Source organism: Myodes glareolus, chromosome 5, assembly GCF_982192425.1.
Source record: "Myodes glareolus chromosome 5, mMyoGla1.1, whole genome shotgun sequence".
NCBI lineage: Eukaryota > Metazoa > Chordata > Mammalia > Rodentia > Cricetidae > Myodes > Myodes glareolus.
Genome location: NC_142030.1, coordinates 57080207 through 57099376, shown reverse-complemented (window position 1 = coordinate 57099376; position 19170 = coordinate 57080207). Strand labels below are relative to the sequence as shown.

Genomic DNA, 19170 nt, shown 5'->3' with positions numbered 1-19170 from the left:
GGGGTTAAGAATGGCCATAGATGACAAGGTGGGTTCTCAAAGACTTTCTCCTTGGGAGGCCTAGAGATGGGAAGGTGATCAAGTTATATTCCTCTTTATCCCTTCCTTTAACTATGCTGGTTGGGCCTAAGATACTCCCCCTAGCCACGCCCCCTCGTGGCCCGCCTACGCACGGTCTCGCCCCTCCCACTGCCCCTTCCTCCCAGCAGGCTCTTCCGGGCATTCCTTGCTCGCCCCATGCCCGCCCACTCACGGCCAGGCTTCCCCAAGGCCCCGCCCCCTCGCGGTCCAAATTCGCCCAGGATCCCCTCCTTCTATAGGCCCCGCCCCTCCGCTACCCCGCCTCTCACCGGTCCGCGCCTCCGCTCCGCCCTCCCCGCGCGTAAAATAGTGGGTCTTCTCTCTGAGCTGCGCACTCAGCAGATGTTTCTCCGTGCAGTCAGCTCAGGGCTGACGTCGCTCTTCCGCACTCCCGGGCTTGCAGCGGTTACCGCCATGAGCACTGGCACCTTTGTCCAGTTGGATCCGCTCAACTACCGCGACGGGGCCCGTGTGGAGCCCGTGGACAGCAGCGGCACGGAGAAGGCCTTCGAGCCTGCCACCGGTAACCGGGCTGGGCGCGGGTGGAGTGGGCTCTCCTGGCCCTGTGCACTGAGTCTGCTGCCCCTTGTCCTTCTTCCGAGCACTCCGCAAAGGGATGCTGGATTTGCACGGCCGCAATGTGGAGCACAGAGTGCTGCGGAGGCTCGTGGGAAAGTGGGAGCTGGGGCAAATGAACTCTATCTTAAATGTTTACAGCAGTTCTTAACGAATGGTTGGTAGAGCCCACCGAGCCTCGTGATAAGTGAGCAGTCCAGGGTTCTAGAGTTCTCAGATTTCTCCTCTGCTGAGTTATCTCCTCTATTCCATATATATATGGAGAGAGAGAGAGAGAGAGAGAGAGAGAGAGTCTCTAAGTTACCCAGTAGCACTTCGGAGAGTTTGTTTTGTTTATTTTTAATTTTTTTCTTTTTGTTTTTTGAGACAGGGTTTCTCAGTAGCTGTGGAGCGAGTCCTGGAACTCTGTAGACCGGGCTGGCCTTGAACTCACAGACAGAGAACCGCCTGACTCTGCTTCCTGAGTACTGGGATTAAAGGCGTGTGCCACCATACTTGGCTTGTTTTTATTTTTAAAATATGTGTTGAGTGTTTTGCCTGCATGTGTGTTGTTTACTACTTGGAACTTTATTGGATTCGAAAGGAATTCCTGGTCACAAAATTAAGAACGAAATGAGATCATGGTCACAGGGATCCTCCAGAGAAGGCTGATAGAAACAATTCAAATGTGTTTTGCAACCGCTTGAGATAAAACGGACTTTCTGCTTCTCTCTAGGCCGAGTGATAGCTACTTTACAGTGTTCAGGAGAAACTGAAGTACATTTGGCTGTTAAAAGTGCAAAGGCTGCCTTTGAAATATGGAGAAAGAAATCTGGCATGGAGCGTGGCCAAGTCCTTTTAGAGGCTGCCCGGCTGATAAAGGTGTGTATCAGCGCTTTCCTTCTGAGCCATCTCCTCTCGCACTGCTCTGAGGGTGGTTGCAGTTAACATCGATGCAGCTTCAGGTTGGGATAGCTCGTGTGAAATGGAGAAACATGCATCCCCGTGCTCAACTTGGTATGTAAAGCACACGTCTAGAGGGCTCCCTGGGACCTTGGCTCCTGAACAGCTTCCTGGGTATGCCCCCCCCCCACATTTGTCTTGAATTATCATGTGCTCTTGATAGCTTACTTGCTTTTTAATTTAAATTATTTTTTATTTAAAGGTGTATTTATTTGTGTAGTATGTGTACATGATTGTGTGGATATATGCGTATGTATGTACAATTGTGTGAAGAGGTTGAGATGGGGTGTCTTCCTTGGTCTCTGTCCACCTTATTTTTGAGATAGTGTCTGTCAGACACTATCAAGAGTTCATCATTTTGGCTGGACTGGCTCGTCAGTGAGCTCCAGGATATGCCTGCTCTGCCTCCTTAGTGCTGGGGCTATGGCTCTGGGGTGCTGGGGATTTGAACTCAGGTCCTCATGCTTACACAGCAGGAGCTTTAGGGACTCAGCCATCTCTCCAGCCAAGGATCTTACTTATTTCTTTTTTATTTTTCTTCCTGTTGATGTTTAAGCCTATCTTTCAGGTTTATTTTCTACCTTAATTGCTTGAGAAGAGTTCAGAGTCACAGATACCAAAACCTGAAGATTCAAAGAGTGATGTCCATCAGAACGTGAATTCTATCTTTGGGAATGTCGGGTTTCTTTTTCTTTTTTGTCATAAGTATGCTGTGAGAAACCTTGAAGGGTCTGAGAGTTAACCTTTTTTGCAAGAATGTGTGTTTATATGTATAACCAAATATCTGTATGTATACAATGGTATCAGTGCACACATGTATTCTAATAGAACACACGGAGCTTTGGAGATCAGAGAATAAGTCTTAATTCAGCACTCTGTAGCGGCTTGTAGGTGCAGGGGTTTTTACTACGGGGGCATTAGGGTAGCAGAAGACTTCACCTACGTCTTCTCATCCTGTTCTGTTGAAATTAATTGCTCATCAAGCAAGTCTCTGGGACTGAGAGGGAAGAGCCACTGTGGTTATTATTACCCTGGAAGATAAGCAAATGCCTCTAGGAGCAAGAAATTATAGCTCCAAAGGTCTCTCTAGGGGGCATGCAGTCTCTCCCAAGGTCTTTGCCCTTCAGTTAGCATGCCTGTGTTCTGTGCTCAGATAACCTGGGCCCTGTAGAAATGTCAGAATATATGCTCACATACATGTTCTCATTTATCCATACTCATACTCGTTCTTAAAACTTCCATTTTCTAACTTATACTGAAGTGGTCTCCATTTTTGTCCCCCGATGACCTGGAAGGAGGACAGCAGGTGTTTGTCTCCCAGTCCAGCACCCTTATTCTGCCGAGGTTCCTCACAAGTGCCAGCCTTTTCTAGGCTCGGAACTTGAGTGACACATTTCTTTTTAAGCACTGGCCACGTTGAAACATCATAATATGAATTAAATCTCCTCTTCTGTTTTCCCCCAAGGAACAAAAGGATGCAATTGCCACCATGGAGACAATCAACAATGGGAAGTCCATATTTGAGGCCCGCCTGGATATTGACACTTCGTGGCAGTGCCTGGAATACTATGCAGGCCTGGCTGCATCCATGGCAGGTGAGCCCTGGCGTGGCCTTAGGTGACCATCTGATCTGAGGGCAGAAGAGCAGAGTCTGGTGGTGAAGGGCAAAGTCTTAAGTTGATTGTTACCTACTTGGGTGGCTTATGTTAGTTTATCATTCCTTAGCTAAGGTGGAGATAGTAACAATTTCTTGGATTGTTTTAAGGATTCAATGTGATAGTACATGAAAGCATCCAGTGTTAAAACCTGAACTTTAGACCAAATGGTTCGAAGCAGTGGTTTGTAAGAGTCCGCATGATGCTTACCATTGTTATCCAGTTCAGGCCAGGAATGTAGCTAAGTTGGAGTGCTTGCCTGGTATGCGTGGAGCCCTGGGTCCAGTTCCAGATATCACATATTCCTGAGTGTGGTGATGCCCACTTCTCACTTGTAATCCTAGTACCGAAGGTTAAGGGCATCCTCAGCTACATAGTGGATTTGAGGCTAGCCTGAGGTAAATGAAACATGTCTCAAACAAATGTTTACAGCAGTTCATATTGAATGGGTGGTAGAGCCCACCTGAGCCACATGTGGTAAGTGAGCGGTCCAGGGTTCTAGGGTCTTTAGACTTCTCTGCTGCCGAGTCGTCCCTCATTTCCATATTTGTCTAAGTTACCCAGTAGCACTTAGGAGAGTTTGTTTTGTTTGTTTTTAAATATTTATTTTTGAAATGGGGTCTTATTATATAGCCTTGATTTGCTTGCATGGAATTTGCTACATAGACCAGGCTGGCCTTGAACTCACAGAGACCCACCTGTCTCTGTTTCTTCAGTGCTGGGATTAAAGGCGTGCTCTACCATACTTGGCTTGTTTTTATTTTTAAAATTATATGTGTATGGGTCTTTTACCTGAATGTGTGTCTATACTGCTTGCATGTCTGGTATCTGCAGAGGCCAAAAGAGTGTATAGGATCCCCAGGAACTGGAATTAACAGATGGTTGGGAGCCATCACGTGGGGCTGAAACCTGAACCTGGGTCCTTTGGAAGAGCAGCCAGTGCTCTTCAATGCTGAGCCATCTCTCCAGCCCCCACAGAAGAGTCTTTGAGAGTTAACTAGAATGATCTCGTGCTAGTGAAATTGTGGCGAGCATAGACTTGCATCATTTCTTATTCTGTTTTACCCCTAGGAGAGCATGTCCAGCTCCCAAATGGGTCCTTCGGCTACACCAGAAGAGAGCCACTTGGGGTGTGTGTGGGGATAGGAGCATGGAACTACCCCTTCCAGATTGCCTGTTGGAAGTCTGCTCCTGCTTTGGCATGTGGTAAGAATAAGTCACGCCTCCACAGTGAGCCTTCTGCCCCCCACTCAGACAGAAAGAGCTGCCTCGGGGCAGTCAGTCTCAGAGGATGTGGGTCTATTTATGCCTTGCCTTGTACCTGAAGGAATTAAAGTTGAGGTTGCACACACACACACAGGTCATGTCTTGGGGTTTCTATTTTGCATCTGTTCAGTTTGTTTCTGACATAGGAACTGGCTGTGTATTCTAGGCTATCCTTTTTGGGGGGTGGGAGGAGGTGGTTTTCGAGACAGGGTTTCTCTGTGTAGCCTTGGGTGTCCTGGAACTCACTCTGTAGACCAGGCTGGCCTCGAACTCATAGAGATCTGCCTGCCTCTGTCTTTCGAGTACTGGGATTACAGGTGTTTCCACCACTGGCTAGGCTATCCTTTTGATTCAGCCTTCTAGTGTTGGAATGAAAGGAAATGAAAGTTTTTGGTCTTCAGTTTTAACTTTTATGAGACTGATTATCCCTACTTCACATTGAAATTGCAAGCTTTAAATAGGATGACCCGTGTGCAAAGACCTTGATACATGAGGTGGGGAAACAAGGTATGTCCTTTTTTAAAAAATAATTTTAGATTTATTAGTTTTTTTATGTATGAGTGTTTGCCTGCATGGATAGATAGGTAGGTAGATAGATAGATGGTATATAGTATACCATGTGTACCACTAATACTTGCAGAGACCAGAAGAAGGTGCTAGATTCTCTGGATCTGTAGTTACAGCTGGCTCTATGCCATCCTTTGTGCACTGGAAACTGATCTCAGACTCCCTGACAGAGCAGCAAGTGCTCTTAACCAATGGGTCATCGTTTCAGTCTCAGATATTTCTAGAATTAATAACGTCGTTGGTGAATTTGGAAGACCAGTAACCAGTTGGAATTGTCTAGTCTTGTCTAAGAGGAGCATTTGCTTTTCTACAGGTAACGCCATGATCTTTAAGCCTTCTCCTTTCACACCTGTGTCTGCTTTGCTCCTGGCTGAGATTTATACCAAGGCAGGCGCACCTCCTGGACTCTTCAATGTGGTGCAAGGTGGGGCTGCTACAGGCCAGTTTCTGTGTCAGCATCGCGATGTGGCCAAAGTCTCCTTCACTGGAAGTGTGCCTACTGGCATGAAGGTACAGACAACACCAGTATTGTTCAACACAAATGACGAAGTCTGGCAAAGCTAGTCCTGCCCACTGTTTATTTTGCAGATTTTGAGTTTATGTTGGGAATGGGCCAGGAAATTCTACTCTTCTGTGCACGTGACAGGGGAAAGAGGGCATGTGTGAGTGGATTGTGGTAGCCCAGGTCGGGTAGAAATTTTCGCCTGCTTCAGGAGACGATGTGTGTGAAGAATTGGGGCCTGGGCTGCACTGTGCTCTGTTTGAGTTAACTGTATTGTATAGAAGAAGGCATATTCTCTCAGGTTACTTCAGGTTTGTTACTTTGACCTGGATTTGTGTTCCAAGTTTTAAATAGCCCTAAATATAAGAATGCAAAAAGAATTCCTGGCTGCAAGAATCCTGTGAATTGTCAATATGTTTTAAATGAACTCCTGTTTCAGGGTGTTATGTGACATTCTGTAAATTCTTGGAAACATTTACCAAAGAATATTCTAAGTGTATGAAGAGCCCAGTGTACGTGAGGACAGGTTATGACCCCTGTCAGACAAAGATAACCTGGTAGGTTCAGGTTGAGTTGACCTAGCATGCAGGCTAATTTATGTTAAACTTCCGGGTGCCTTGTTTTTGATTCTGTAGATCATGGAAATGTCCGCTAAAGGAATCAAACCTGTCACTTTGGAACTTGGAGGCAAATCTCCTCTAATCATCTTCTCAGACTGTGACCTGGAGGACGCTGTGAAGGGGGCATTGGTGGCCAACTTCCTCACACAAGGCCAGGTATGAACTCTTCCTGGAAGGACTAGGAAGGAATCCCTGCCTCTCCCCCTGGCAGCATGCCGACATTCTAGACACACTGAGAATTACAGGGTAGTTGTAGACAAATAGTACCAACAGTTCTGTATATCTCTAAACCAGATCCCTCTAATACGGTGGTCCTCAACCTTCTTAAAGTTGCGACCCATTAATACGATTCTTCCTGTTGTGGTGGCCCACAACCATAAGATGATTTTCATTGTTACTTTATAGCTATAATTTTTGCTACTGTTATGAATCACAATGTAAATATTTTTGGAGATAGAGGTTTGCCAAAGGGGCCATGACCCACAGGTTGAGGAGTACTTTACCATTCTTTCAGTCTGTTTATATACATCATACAGTAGCAATGTCTTCCTGAACTTACTGTTCTCTCAATTTGTTTATATACATAATACAGAAGCAATGTCCTCTTGAACTATCTGAGAGCAAGTTATAGACACTGAAAGACCCCAAATGTCAGGGGGTCTCACTTGGAACCCTCTGTCCAAGAACCAGTTCACTGGATGCAAGAGCAAGAAGCAGTTTATTTACACAGGCGCCTATGGATGCTACAGCAACCAAGTTACTGAGCATGCCAGGCTGAAGGCACATTATGTATTTATAGGGATTTAAGAATTACACAAGAGGCTGCATAGCAACAAGCATTTCATTGGTTCTCAAATTGGCGGGCTTAGCTCACCCCGGGAATGGCCCCATGTCTTTTCCCAAATTTCCCCGAAAAACCACAAAGCTAGAAGAGAATCCTGCAGCAAGTTGACAGTTTTGATAGAATGCCTTGGGGCTGGGGTACTCCCTCTCCTCAGCCTAGTCAGCGAGTCTGCAACCCATAGATACCCTGTTTTAGCATCGGCTGGGCTGGGGGAACGTTCCTTCTATGGCCCAGCTAAATTTTGCAGAGTCATTAGCTGAGCCTGGGGGCTTTTTTCTATGGCTCAGTTATGTTTCAGCAGAGTTTAACATAGTATGTGGACATGGGGGGGTCCTTCCCCTTCAGACACAAGGTCCCTAACTATCAAATACTGTAGCACAGCCCCTCAAAAACACATTCTTTTACATAAGCATAATGTGATTAGTACTTTATGAGTGTTAATTTATTGGCTTTAATCCCAGCAGGTAGGGACAAGTGAATCTCTTTGAGTTCAAGGCCAGTGTGGTCTACAGAGCTAGTTTAGGACAGCTAGAGCTCTTACTTAGAGAAACCCTATCTTAAAAAAAGAAAAAGAAAAACAAAACAAAGTGTCTCACATACACACAGACGTGCATTCCCTAGCCCTGGTCTGAGAATTATGAGCAACATGGACACAGTAGTAGTCAAGAGCCTGACACTGAGATCTTGGTAGGTTTTTTTCCTTCTTGGCAGTACTAGGGGTTAAACTTGGGATCTCAAAAAATGGCAGGTAAGCCAGGTGGTGGTAGAGCACACCTTTAATCCCAGCACTTGGGAGGCAGAGGCAGGCGAATCTTTTGAGTTCAAGGCCAAGCCTGGTCTACAAGAGCTAGTTCCAGGACAGGCTCCAAAGCTACAGAGAAACCCTGTCTCAAAAAACCAAAAACCAAACCAAACCAAACCAAAACAAAAACAAAAACAAAACAAAAGCAACAACAACAAAACCCCCAAAACCAGCAGGTAAGCGTTCTACCACTGAGCTACATCCCTAGCCCTAAAGTTTGGTTTCTAGGTCTCACTTTGCACTTATTGAAACCAGGGCTGCCTAGACAAATGGCCAATTCCAGAGTTCAGGTGGAAAAAGAATGAGATAGGTCTAGAATACCTCAACGTGCCAGAAATCAAAGAAGTTACTCAGATCAAAGAGTTAAAACCAGGCATGCTGCACATGCCTGTGACCCCAGCAAGCACTTGGGAAGCTGGGAAGTCAAGGACAGCCTGGGCTACCCAGAGACCTCACAAAATAACTCACAATGGAAACAATGCTAACTACTCCAATTATTCCTGCTTGTACCCATTGTTTAGCTTGATACATGTACCAAATGATCATACTGTACCACATAAACATGTACAGTTTAGAGAAATAATAACAAAGGTGGGAGAGATGGCTCACCTGTGGTTTTTTGTTTGTTTGTTTGTTTTGTTTTGAGACAGGTTTTCCTATGTGTAGCCCTGACTGTCCTGGAACTCTTTGTAGACCAGGCTTGCCTCTTAAGTCAGAGAATCTCCTGCCTCTGCCTCTCGTGCTGGACTAAAGTGTGCGCCACCGCTACCTAGCCTTTTTTTTTGGTACAGCCTAATGCTCTGTTCAGAAGTTATGTAGGTCTGTTCTATTGTCCCTGCTGATCCAGTGTTTCAGATGCCTCCTTTGTAGTTTTCTCTGAGTTCTACATCCAGAACAGCCCAAGACTGCTAGCTGAGATGATCCAGCCTCACAGAATACTCCAGACAGAACTTGACCATAATCCTAAATTTTCTTTTGAGTCTCCATAAGATTATCAGCATCCCTAATCAGCAGGAAGTAGCTTAGAAAACCATGCCCACATTCCCAAAAATATGGATTGTGGACATTTGTCTTTGTTTAGAGTGTTGGTTACAAGTTGTTATTGATAATGGTCAGGAAAAAAACTAAGCAAAGATTAGATTCAGAGTTTTTGCTTTGAAAAGAAGAAAGGAGGAAATCCCGTGGGATAATGCTCTTGTACACTGTAAAGATTTGTCACTCATTAGTTTAATAAGACATTGATTGGCCAGGAAGAAAGTATAGGTGGGATGACCAGACTAAGAATTCTGGGAAGAGGTAGTCACAAGCCAGACACAGAGGAAGTAAGATACGAATGCCTTATAGAGAAAAGCCACGTGGCTAAACATAGATAAGAATTATGGGTTAATTTGAATTGTAAGAGGTAGTTTAATAATAAGCCTGAGCAAATAGAACAAACAGTGTATAATTAATATAAACCTGTGTGTTTATTTGGATCTGAATGGCTGTGGGACAGAAACTTCTGTTGACACGTTATGGTTACAATGTTCAGTTTGAATAGTGGGTTCTTTGGTTTCTGTTTGTGTTTCATTTGAGGTGTCTTTTCCTCTGTCCTTTAAAGATTTTTAAAATCTGTTTTGATCAGGCAAGACATGATCATAGTTCCAAATATTAGACTGTTTTTTAAAGAGCCTCACTCAGAACTGGAACTTTTCCTCATTCCTCTGCCCATTCCCATCTCTTCCTGTTCTCACCATTTCCCATTCTGCTCTTTGAACAAAATGACCAGATATTTGTATATTTATTTTTTCCTCTGCTTACTTTGTATCAGGTTAGAAGCACCATTTTTTCCCCCTTACTATATTCTGGAAATCATGTCATTTAACTTCATAGGAATATTCTATTTCTGGGACTTCATTCTGTGTCCTTCTATATGTGTGTATGGTGTTTGAACAATATTCATGTTCGTTCCTGTAAGAACGAGTAAGTAGTAATTGTTTAGTTTTAGAGATAATACTAACTGAAATGTTCAGTTTTTAAAATTAGGCTCAAGACTACAGCTCTTTACCTGTTTTATTTTTAACCCACCTTCACCTCCCACTCCTCAGGAACAACCAGAGTGAGCAGCCGGTACTGCAGGGGGGTAAGCGAGGGCTCTGATCCTGTGGGCCATAAATGGTCTTAAGACAATTTCAGCATAGTAAGGATTAACTTTTCTATTAAAGAGCAGATTATTCCTGTGAGATGTGTGTCCACAATCATATAACTGAGCCTTCCTAATTACTTTGGGAAGTTTTTAAAAATGAAAATATTCTTTAAAAAAATGTGTTATAGGGCTGGAGAGATGACTCAGCAGTTAAGAGCATTGACTGCTCTTATAGAGGACCTGGGTTTGATTCGTAGCACCCACATGGTAGCTCAGAATCATCTGTGACTCCAGGTCTAGGAAACCTAATGCCCTCTTCTGGCCTCCACAGGTACCAGGCACACACATGGCACACAGACCGACATGCAGACAAAGCATCAGTATATATAAAATAAAACATTAAAAAAAGGGGGTCATGACCCATGAAAAATTTTTACATGTTTTTTTCCTCATTTTTTTTCATTTCCCACACGATTGATGTTTTTTTTTTTTCTTTTAGGTTTGTTGTAATGGAACTAGAGTGTTTGTGCAAAAGGAAATTATTGACAAATTTACAAAAGAAGTCGTGAAGCAGACTCAAAACATAAGAATTGGAGACCCCCTTCTGGAAGATACGAGGATGGGCCCACTCATCAATGGCCCACATCTGGAACGGGTCCTTGGGTTTATAAAGTCAGCAAAGGAGGAGGTGAGAAATGAATGGGAGCTGGAAGGGTCGGGTTACGTCATGACTCCTTGCCCCATGCTCTTTTTTGCATTTACATTGGTGGTTAGTATCCATGAGTGTTCTGCTTTGGGAGGGTAAATGCTGTGTGCCTTTGCTCGGGCTACCTTTGTCCTTGTGGGAACACATATGGGGTTGTGTGTTCAATACAGAAGATGCCTGCCTTTTCTTTTTCACTTAGGGTGCTACTGTGCTATATGGTGGAGAGCCGTATGAACCAACGGATCCTAAATTAAAACATGGATATTACATGACACCTTGCATTTTAAGTATGTCTTCTTGTTCGCTTTTAAATGACTTGAATTAAATAGTAGATAGTTAGAAATGAATATTTATGAACTATGTAATGCCATAGAGTAAGCGTTGGCAATTTAATGATTCCACTATCCAGGTTTAAGAAGTAGTACTACTTCATTACTTTTGAAGCTCCGTAGGTACCTCTAAGCTGGGACAATCATGTATATTGGTTTATGTACTGGGTACATACAACCATATGTACTGGAGACATTTGTTCTTGGAATAAGCTTTAAAAAAAAGCCCAATATATGTTTGATTTTAAAAAAAAAGTATTGAGCTCCTCAATAATGTAAAACATGCTTTTCCTTTGAACTGTAATATATCAATATAACAGAATCCATTTTTCAGGCGTAACTTTAGTAAGTTTTATAACATCTTTTCACTCTTCAAACTGTAGTTTGAACAGTCAAGTATACATGGGCATCCTGTCAAACCTGCTTGCATCTCACTGTGTGTTGCTGTCTGACCTAGAACACTCTACGTAGGCCATGTTGGCTTGAACTTAACAGAGGTTGACTCTCGCTGCCTCCTGAGTGCTGGGTTAAATAAAGGCGAACACTACCACACCTAGCTAAACCCTGCTTTAATTAGTCTCATTTACAGTTTTTTGTTAGGATATTTCATACAAATATTGTTTGGTTTATAGGCTTTAAGCAGTACCTATAAATCTTACTTATATTAGCAATTAAACTAATTCCAAGCCCGTGACCCTGTTGGTAGTGGTGTTAACCTTTAGCCTAAAGAAATCACCACTGGTATTGAAAAGCTATGAGCCTAACATCCATACCATGGATTAGGTTAGTTGTAATTGAATGAGTAACAAATAGGGCAAGCTTATATGTTGTTAAGTGAAATATATGGGTTAGACGATAGAATATATGATGATATTCTGAATCTGTTGAAGAACCTGAAGCAAAGGAAGGAATGGAGTATACATGGTGAGACCATATTAATGAGTTCTCTGTATGCTGGGGTTAAGGCTCCTTTCATTACATTTTGTGTATTTCTGAATATTATAGACTTTCTATCATGAACAAGTACTTCACAATTAGACTTTATGCAGATTGTGAAGCCAGGCAAAGAGTGTGGAGGATTATAATAAAGCCGTCCCACACTAGCTCAGAATGGAGTATAATAAAGGTCTCTTTATTTAGGGGTAGACTCACAGATCAGCAGTCCTCTGCATGAGCAGGGAACAGAAACTGAATCCAGCAGCCAAGGGGGCTACACCGTTTCTACATCTGTTTATATAGTACATGTAGCCACGCCCAGAGTGTTCCAGTATCTTAAAGGCTATTGGCTAAAGGAGTCCCCACAACAAAAGAGGAGGGAGCCAACCCTTTATTCTTGTGATACTGAAAGCTAGCTTGCGTTTTAAAGTATATGTAACTTAGAAAACCTGCTAAAACAGATTTTTGCTGTCTGACTGTCAATCTTAGAGCTTGGGGCCTAGAGATGTGCATTGTAACAGACCCACAGTTCACCTTTTTGCACTAGGAAGTTTAGAACTAATTTAGAGCCTCAGTCTGACTTGCTCAAGACTTAAGGACCGCTCTGTGTTTCAGACAGCATGCTGCTGCCTTTCATACCCATCCCATCCCGTCCAGCTCTCCAGCGTAAAGCTCAGGGCCCACAGAGCCATTTGTATAACTAGGCTTTTGTAAGATGACAGAAACTTTTCAAAGAGGATCGGATAATTGTTTTGAGTAATTAAAATAAAACTTATGCGTGGATTATTAATTTTCAAAGACTTAGAACAGAGCCAAGAACACAGCCAGTTATCTGGGAATGCAATCTATGACTTATCCTTGGAATCCAGGCATCTCTAGTGCACTGATACAGTCTGCTGTGTGCAGGGCAACAACTAACCTGCCTCTGAAGAGATTTTTTTCCTTTTTTTTTTAAAAATTTATTCTCTCATATAATACATCCCAACTGCAGTCTCCCCTCCCTCCACTCCCCCCACTTCTGAAGAGATTTTAGAACTGGAATCTTTGTAAGCCCGTGAATTATTTTAGACGGAGCTATTTCTTAGACTCTGGTTATAATGAGCCAGGGTGTCTGACAGTACTCCAAAACACGTCATTAACCTGTGCAGCTGCTCAAGACCGTTCCTGTGCAGCGTTGCTAAACAGTGCAGGTGTGTGCTCCCTCCTTTTGAGGCTCACTGGGGCTTGGTACTGGTGCTTCTCAGTTCTAACGGCAGAATTCAAATGTCAAGTGTGAACTGAATAATTTTAGGGAATTAGTCATTTTTAGAAATATTTAAATGCATTTTTAACAAAGCAAATATACCTTCATTTATTTTAAATTTGTTTTATGTTGCATTTTCTTAAAAATATTTTTGTGTGTGCATTTATGCATGCAGCATGTGGATATGGAGTGCCTGTGGAGGCTGGGGGAGGGCATTGGGTTCCCAGGAGCTGGAGTTACAGGAGGTGTGAGCTGCCTGATGTGGGTGCTGGGAAACAAACTTGGGTCTTCTGCAAAAGCAGTGCACCCTTGAGCCACTGAGCCATCTTTCCAACCTCTTCATTTCCTCTATAGCATTGCTTCTAGTTGTAATTATATAGGAGTTACATTTAACAAAATGTGACTATATATATATAGTATGTGTGTGTGTATATATATATATATACATGTATACACACATATACTTTGTCACAGTATACACACTATTTATACGTATATAAAGTGTGTGTATATACATGTGTATGTATGTACGTGTGTGTATATATATATATATATATTGTGTGTGTGTGTTTGTGTAACATTTTAATAGAAATGTGGTTGGTGCATTTTTGGGTCATTTTCAGTTGAGTATTTTATGAACATCTATTTAATGTTTTCTTCAAAAACATTGCTTTTAGACGCTTTATAAAAGTTCATTAAGATGTGTCTAGTTTGTGTGATTATTTCTTATTTGAATGTTTAGTTTGTGGCTTTCTGCTTTGTAAGTAATACTGTGGTGAAGATCTTTGGAAGTAAATTTGTTTAACTCACTGGATACTTCCTTAGGAATTTTAAAAAGTGGTTTCAGAATTATACAGGATGACTCTCTAATATGTATTACCAAATTGCCATGCAAAAGGAAGGTCTAATTAATATTCATGGTTGCTATGTCCTCTCTAGAGCTATGTGTTTCACTGTTAGGACAGGTAATGTCTAATATGAGATTATGCTCCCCTCACTGCCATTGGTTTCATTTTGAATGTTGGTAGCTAATTGCAGAGATGACATGACCTGTGTGAGAGAAGAGATCTTTGGACCAGTCATGTCCATTTTACCATTTAAAACTGAAGCTGAGGTTCTGGAGCGGGCCAATGATACCACTTTTGGACTAGCAGCTGGCGTCTTTACCAGGTATGTGGATCAAGACACCCACAGCATCTTGGAAGGAAAGGGTTATGGTGTCTTCTTGGGTCTGCAATCATTCTTACTCCTTCTTACTTTGTTGTCTTCAGAGCCATCAGCATCTCTGTCTGTTTCTTTCATGATGCTGAAGACCAAACTGAGCTACACCCCAGCCCTGTTTGCTTCTTTTTAATTCAGAAAATGCCAAAGCTGCATTTTATAGTTTTTCATTAATGGCCAACTACATTGCTATGGAGTTTAAGCTGAACTTTATTAATGAAAGTTCTGGCTTTATTCTTTCATTGAATATTTAAGATTCCGACCTATGTAAAGCTTTGGACTAGATATTGAAAACATTCACATCAAGGAATTTAGAAGACTTTTAACTGTATGGATACTGAACATTGTTCTTCAAATACAACATTTTTAATGCAGTGTAATAGCTCCTAACAGGTTGGCATTGTAACCCACATAGACTTTGTTAGTGTGTTGCATGTTTATGATGTTGCTCCAATTTTAAATATTGTGTTACCATCATAAATATATTTGTACATAAATGTTAACCACTATAATAGAGATAAAAATGATTTGTTGTAAAACTTCTTTCAAAACAATCTGGATTTGGTGGTACGTACCTATAACCCCAGCAATCTGGATGTGGTGGTATGTGCCTATAACCCCAGCAGTCAGAGGCAGGTGGGCCATTAGTTTGAGACCAGCCTGGGCTACATAGTGAGACTACAGTACAAGAAAACAAAACAAAAAGATAAAGGAAAGAACTGTAAATCTCCAGGTCATGTGCAAACTCTTTAATCACTGGCCTTGGGAAGGTGGTTTTCTAAGGCTTCACTGAGAGCTGCAGAGCATTTGTGGTACCAAGGTCAAGTGCTGCCTTGTGGTCAGATACCTAGGAAGAAAGGCCTGAGATTTCCTTCCATGGAAGTGCTTTGAAGCTAGTCCTCATGTGATTGCTTCCCTTTGGGCCCTGACAAAAAGATTGGGACTCTGCTTTTCTGATTTGGAGACTGAGTGGGCTAAGTGCTGTCTCTCTCTCTCTCTCTCTCTCTCTCTCTCTCTCTCTCTCTCTCTCTCTCTCTGTGTGTGTGTGTGTGTGTGTGTGTATGTGTGTTGGGGTACTAAGGATTAAACCTAGGACCTTGGCAATACTAACCAAGCATCCTACACTGAGCTGTATATCTCCAGCATTACCAGCCCTTTTTTTTTTCCACTTTTTATTTTGAGTTATGTGCTCTATGTTGTCAAAGATGACCATGACATTGTTCTGTAGCCCAGGCAGGCCTTGAGGTGACTCAGAGTTGTCCTCTGGCCTCCACACATGTGCTACGGCACACATGCCCACAAACACTCACACGAAATAAAAGGCTCTAATTTCTCCATACCTGCGCCAGCCGTCATTGGCATGTTTCAGTTTCAGCCATTCTCCTGGGTATGAGGTCATTCCACTGTGGATTTGGTTTTTGTGGATTTTGCTTTTGCTTTTGTCTATTACTTTGAGAATTATATTTAAGGAGGCTTTGCCTAATCTGGGACCATAGAGAATTATTTCTGTACTTCTGATGGTTTTATAGTTTTCAGACCTGTGTTCTATGAAAGTACATGCTTGTGTGCCGTGTAAGGGTTCCACCTTCGTCACTTGTGAGGTGGTGTAGTTGTTCCACACCGCTGAGTAGCAGCACTCTTGTTGCTGCTTATTGTAGTGATTTTTTTAAAAAAAAATCTGGGTCATCTTTTGCCTGGGCGATGAAAGGGTTTTAAACAGATTGAAGAAACAAGAGTTTGGCAGGATTTCAGGACCCTTCCAATTTACGCTCCGAGGTTTCCTGTGAAGTTAGCTTGAGCTGTGAATAACCAGCGCTGTCTTTTCCCTCCCAGGGACATCCAGCGGGCTCACAGGGTGGCGGCCGACCTTCAGGCGGGAACGTGCTACATTAACAACTACAATGTCAGCCCAGTGGAGTTGCCCTTCGGTGGATATAAGAAATCAGGTGAGGAGGTGGGAATGCACAAGCCAGCCACTGTAGCCAATGCTGCCACACCAGTGTTCCTCAGCCTGTGACTGGCATAGCCTGAGGAGACAGACTCAGTCCTCCCCAGCCTCACTGGAATGCAGACCGACATTGCCCTGAAGTTCTCCTGTGTAACATGGTGTGTGAATGGCTGATCTACATCTCATGACGTGTCTTGTGGGTCGCATTACCTTTTCTTTAGTGTTGGATTGATTGCTCTGAGCATTAAACACTCCTGCAGGGGTTCCACATCAGGTATGCCCATGGGGCTTAGGGGCTTCTAAAGTCATTCCAGAAAGCTTATATTAATGGGTTTTCTCTTTGGGTCCCAAATTTATGAAGTCTCCTAATTTGCCACAATTCTAGCCATCATCTCTGTTCTGGATGGCACCAGAGCCCTCTAAGCTACTGCTCATTTATTTGTGACCCCCATATGTGTTCTGGTGTTTCAGGGGTTTGAGGCACAGGGATATAGCCACCACTTTGAGGTTCTTTCTTTGTATTCTGGTACCTGTATTCATTTATTTCCCATACTTTTTTCATTTAAACTAAAAATTGGTTTGAACACAGTTTCAGAGTCTAACCCATAGTCTTTGGCCACCTTAATATTATGAACACTGAAGTGATGGTGGGTGTCGAGTCTTACCTGATATTCAGTGTTATCCTCGTGCTCCTCAACGACATCCAGTGTGTGGTACACGAAGGAGCTGGACACGTGCATGATGCAGGTAGAAGTCAAGGTGCTATTTCATTAATGACTCACTTCTAGGATAGGACTTAGGCCTTAGGGTTTCCATTCCTTTTGAGTAGCGCGACAGTGGACATGTGTGATGAGAGATGGCTACATCTGCGGAGTGCCTGTAGGTTTAGCTAGCCATGGGTTGGACCAGGATACAACACAAAGCCCAAGCCTGGCGTGCCGTCTTTTTTACACATTATTCATTAGGTGTTGGGCAGTGCTTGAGGGTATTAAGTAATCAAGGAACCGGAAGCCTGCTCTTTGCATATTTAAAAGATTGATAAACTTTGTTAGTCAACTTGTAAATGAACACTGCTTTCCAGGGCTGTCAGGTGGATTGCTTTAGAGGCACTTTTAACGCGCTGCCTTTTTTTTTTTTTTTTTTTCTTCAGGGCTGGGCTGGGGTGGGGAAGGGAGAACACAGTCTCCTGTATCTAGAGCTTATGGGGTAGTGGAGCAGACTTGACCAGGCCCTTGTCTGTGTAAAGTGGGATTACAGGCGGGTAATACTCTGCCCAGACTGTGTGCTACTAGGGATGGAACCCAGGGCTTTGTGCTTGGTAGGCTGAGCGTCTGACTTTAACATAAAGAGACTGAACATTTTTCAGATGTTCACCCAGAGCAGTAGGCACCTGACGTCAGGACTCATGCTCTGAAACAAGGCTGTGTTACTTCCCTGTCCTAACATCCGCTTGCCCCAGCTCCACAAAAGTACCTGGTTTGAGAATGGGCTTCCCACCCGGACCAGCCGAGCTTGAATTTGGAGTAGTGTGTGACTTTTCAAACCACTGTAGTGACCAACTCACCCTGACCCCGCCTTGTCTTTTCAGGATTTGGCAGAGAGAATGGCCGTGTGACCATTGAGTACTATTCACAGCTGAAGACGGTGTATGTGGAGATGGGTGAAGTGGAGTCACCTTTTTGAAAACCTGTGAATCCCGTTCAGGTGGCCAGGCTGTGGAACAAGCTGGCTGCCTTGACAGCAGTATAACTGAATAGTCTCTTACATGCAGGTTTTGGGCCACTCAGGATGAGAGGCTGGGGTCAGTATTGTCCTCCATCTTGCAGTTACCCTTCCCAATTGAAAATGTGCGCAAGTGCCTTTCAGATAGCAGCCAGGGGACTTGTTCTTCCTGGGAGTCCTTGCGAGGTCTGTACACGCCAGCAGTACACCACTCAGAAGGCAGGCCACAGCTCTACTCACACGTCTGTCCCACCAACAATGGCAACTTTCTAGTTTGCTCTAAAGATGCCTTCTTTCTTGGGTTTCTGATGAATCAGTACACATTTTCTTTGTTCATTGACAGTTAAAAAAATTTGGGGGGAGGGGAGGTTGAGAGATGGCTCAGAGGTCAAGAGCACTGACTGTCCTTCCTAAGGTCCTGAGTTCAATTCCCAGCAACCACATGGTGGCTCACAACTATCTATAATGAGATCTGGTGCCCTCATCTGGCCAGCAGGGATACATGCAGGCAGATGCTGTATACATAATTAATAAATAAATCCTTTAAAAAAAAATTCTTAAAGCTTTTATCTGGAGCCAGAAAAGTCATAATACTTATGGAAAAAGTGATCCATTGACATTTAAAAAGGTACGTCCCTTTTGGCTAGCAAGACAGCTCAGTGGGTAAGGTCTTACCATAGAAGCCTGATGATTCTGTACTCAGATCCACATGAAGGTGGTGTGCCCCTCCCCTATATCATACATGCATTGTAATAAAATCTTTTGCAAAAGCTGAGTTCTTTTATCATTTCATTGAGAAGCCTGGCGACCTGGCTAGCGAGAAAACAGTTGATACCTCAGCAAACACCCATCCCATCATTCCATCGCAGACACTGATCCCGGGTCCTGGCACAGCGGCCTGCTGTCCTACAACTGAAGAGAATCGTTTGACTACACAAATTACTGTATGCTTCAGTGACAGAGCATTGGAACCAATCAGTGTTAGTTAATTCTTTTCTCTGTCTTCATTTGAATCTCATCACATCTTAAAGACTGGATTGGACAGAGGAGAAAGTGCAGGACCAGGACAGGCAGAGGGAATTTGA

General features: G+C 43.2%; 1 protein-coding gene across 1 annotated transcript; it reads left to right on the top strand.

The window, feature by feature from the left end:
- The first annotated feature begins 368 nt into the window (after positions 1 to 368).
- Positions 369 to 18860, top strand: Aldh9a1 (aldehyde dehydrogenase 9 family member A1). The gene is made up of 11 exons (XM_048421126.3): positions 369 to 604; positions 1373 to 1518; positions 3065 to 3194; positions 4326 to 4460; positions 5401 to 5597; positions 6225 to 6365; positions 10480 to 10668; positions 10886 to 10973; positions 14223 to 14364; positions 16249 to 16361; positions 17952 to 18860. Exons 1-11 carry the CDS (start codon positions 424 to 426, stop codon positions 18044 to 18046), a joined length of 1557 nt encoding a protein of 518 aa, XP_048277083.2. The 5' UTR covers positions 369 to 423; the 3' UTR covers positions 18047 to 18860.
- Positions 18861 to 19170: the final 310 nt, after the last annotated feature.

Bases quoted from the DNA above. Each gene is read 5' to 3' on its own strand.
- Aldh9a1 (XM_048421126.3), top strand. From the start codon at position 424: ATGTTTCTCCGTGCAGTCAGCTCAGGGCTGACGTCGCTCTTCCGCACT. The intron at 6,366-10,479 runs GTATGAACTCTT...TTTTTCTTTTAG, and splicing joins ACTTCCTCACACAAGGCCAG to GTTTGTTGTAATGGAACTAG. The intron at 10,669-10,885 runs GTGAGAAATGAA...TTTTTCACTTAG, and splicing joins TAAAGTCAGCAAAGGAGGAG to GGTGCTACTGTGCTATATGG.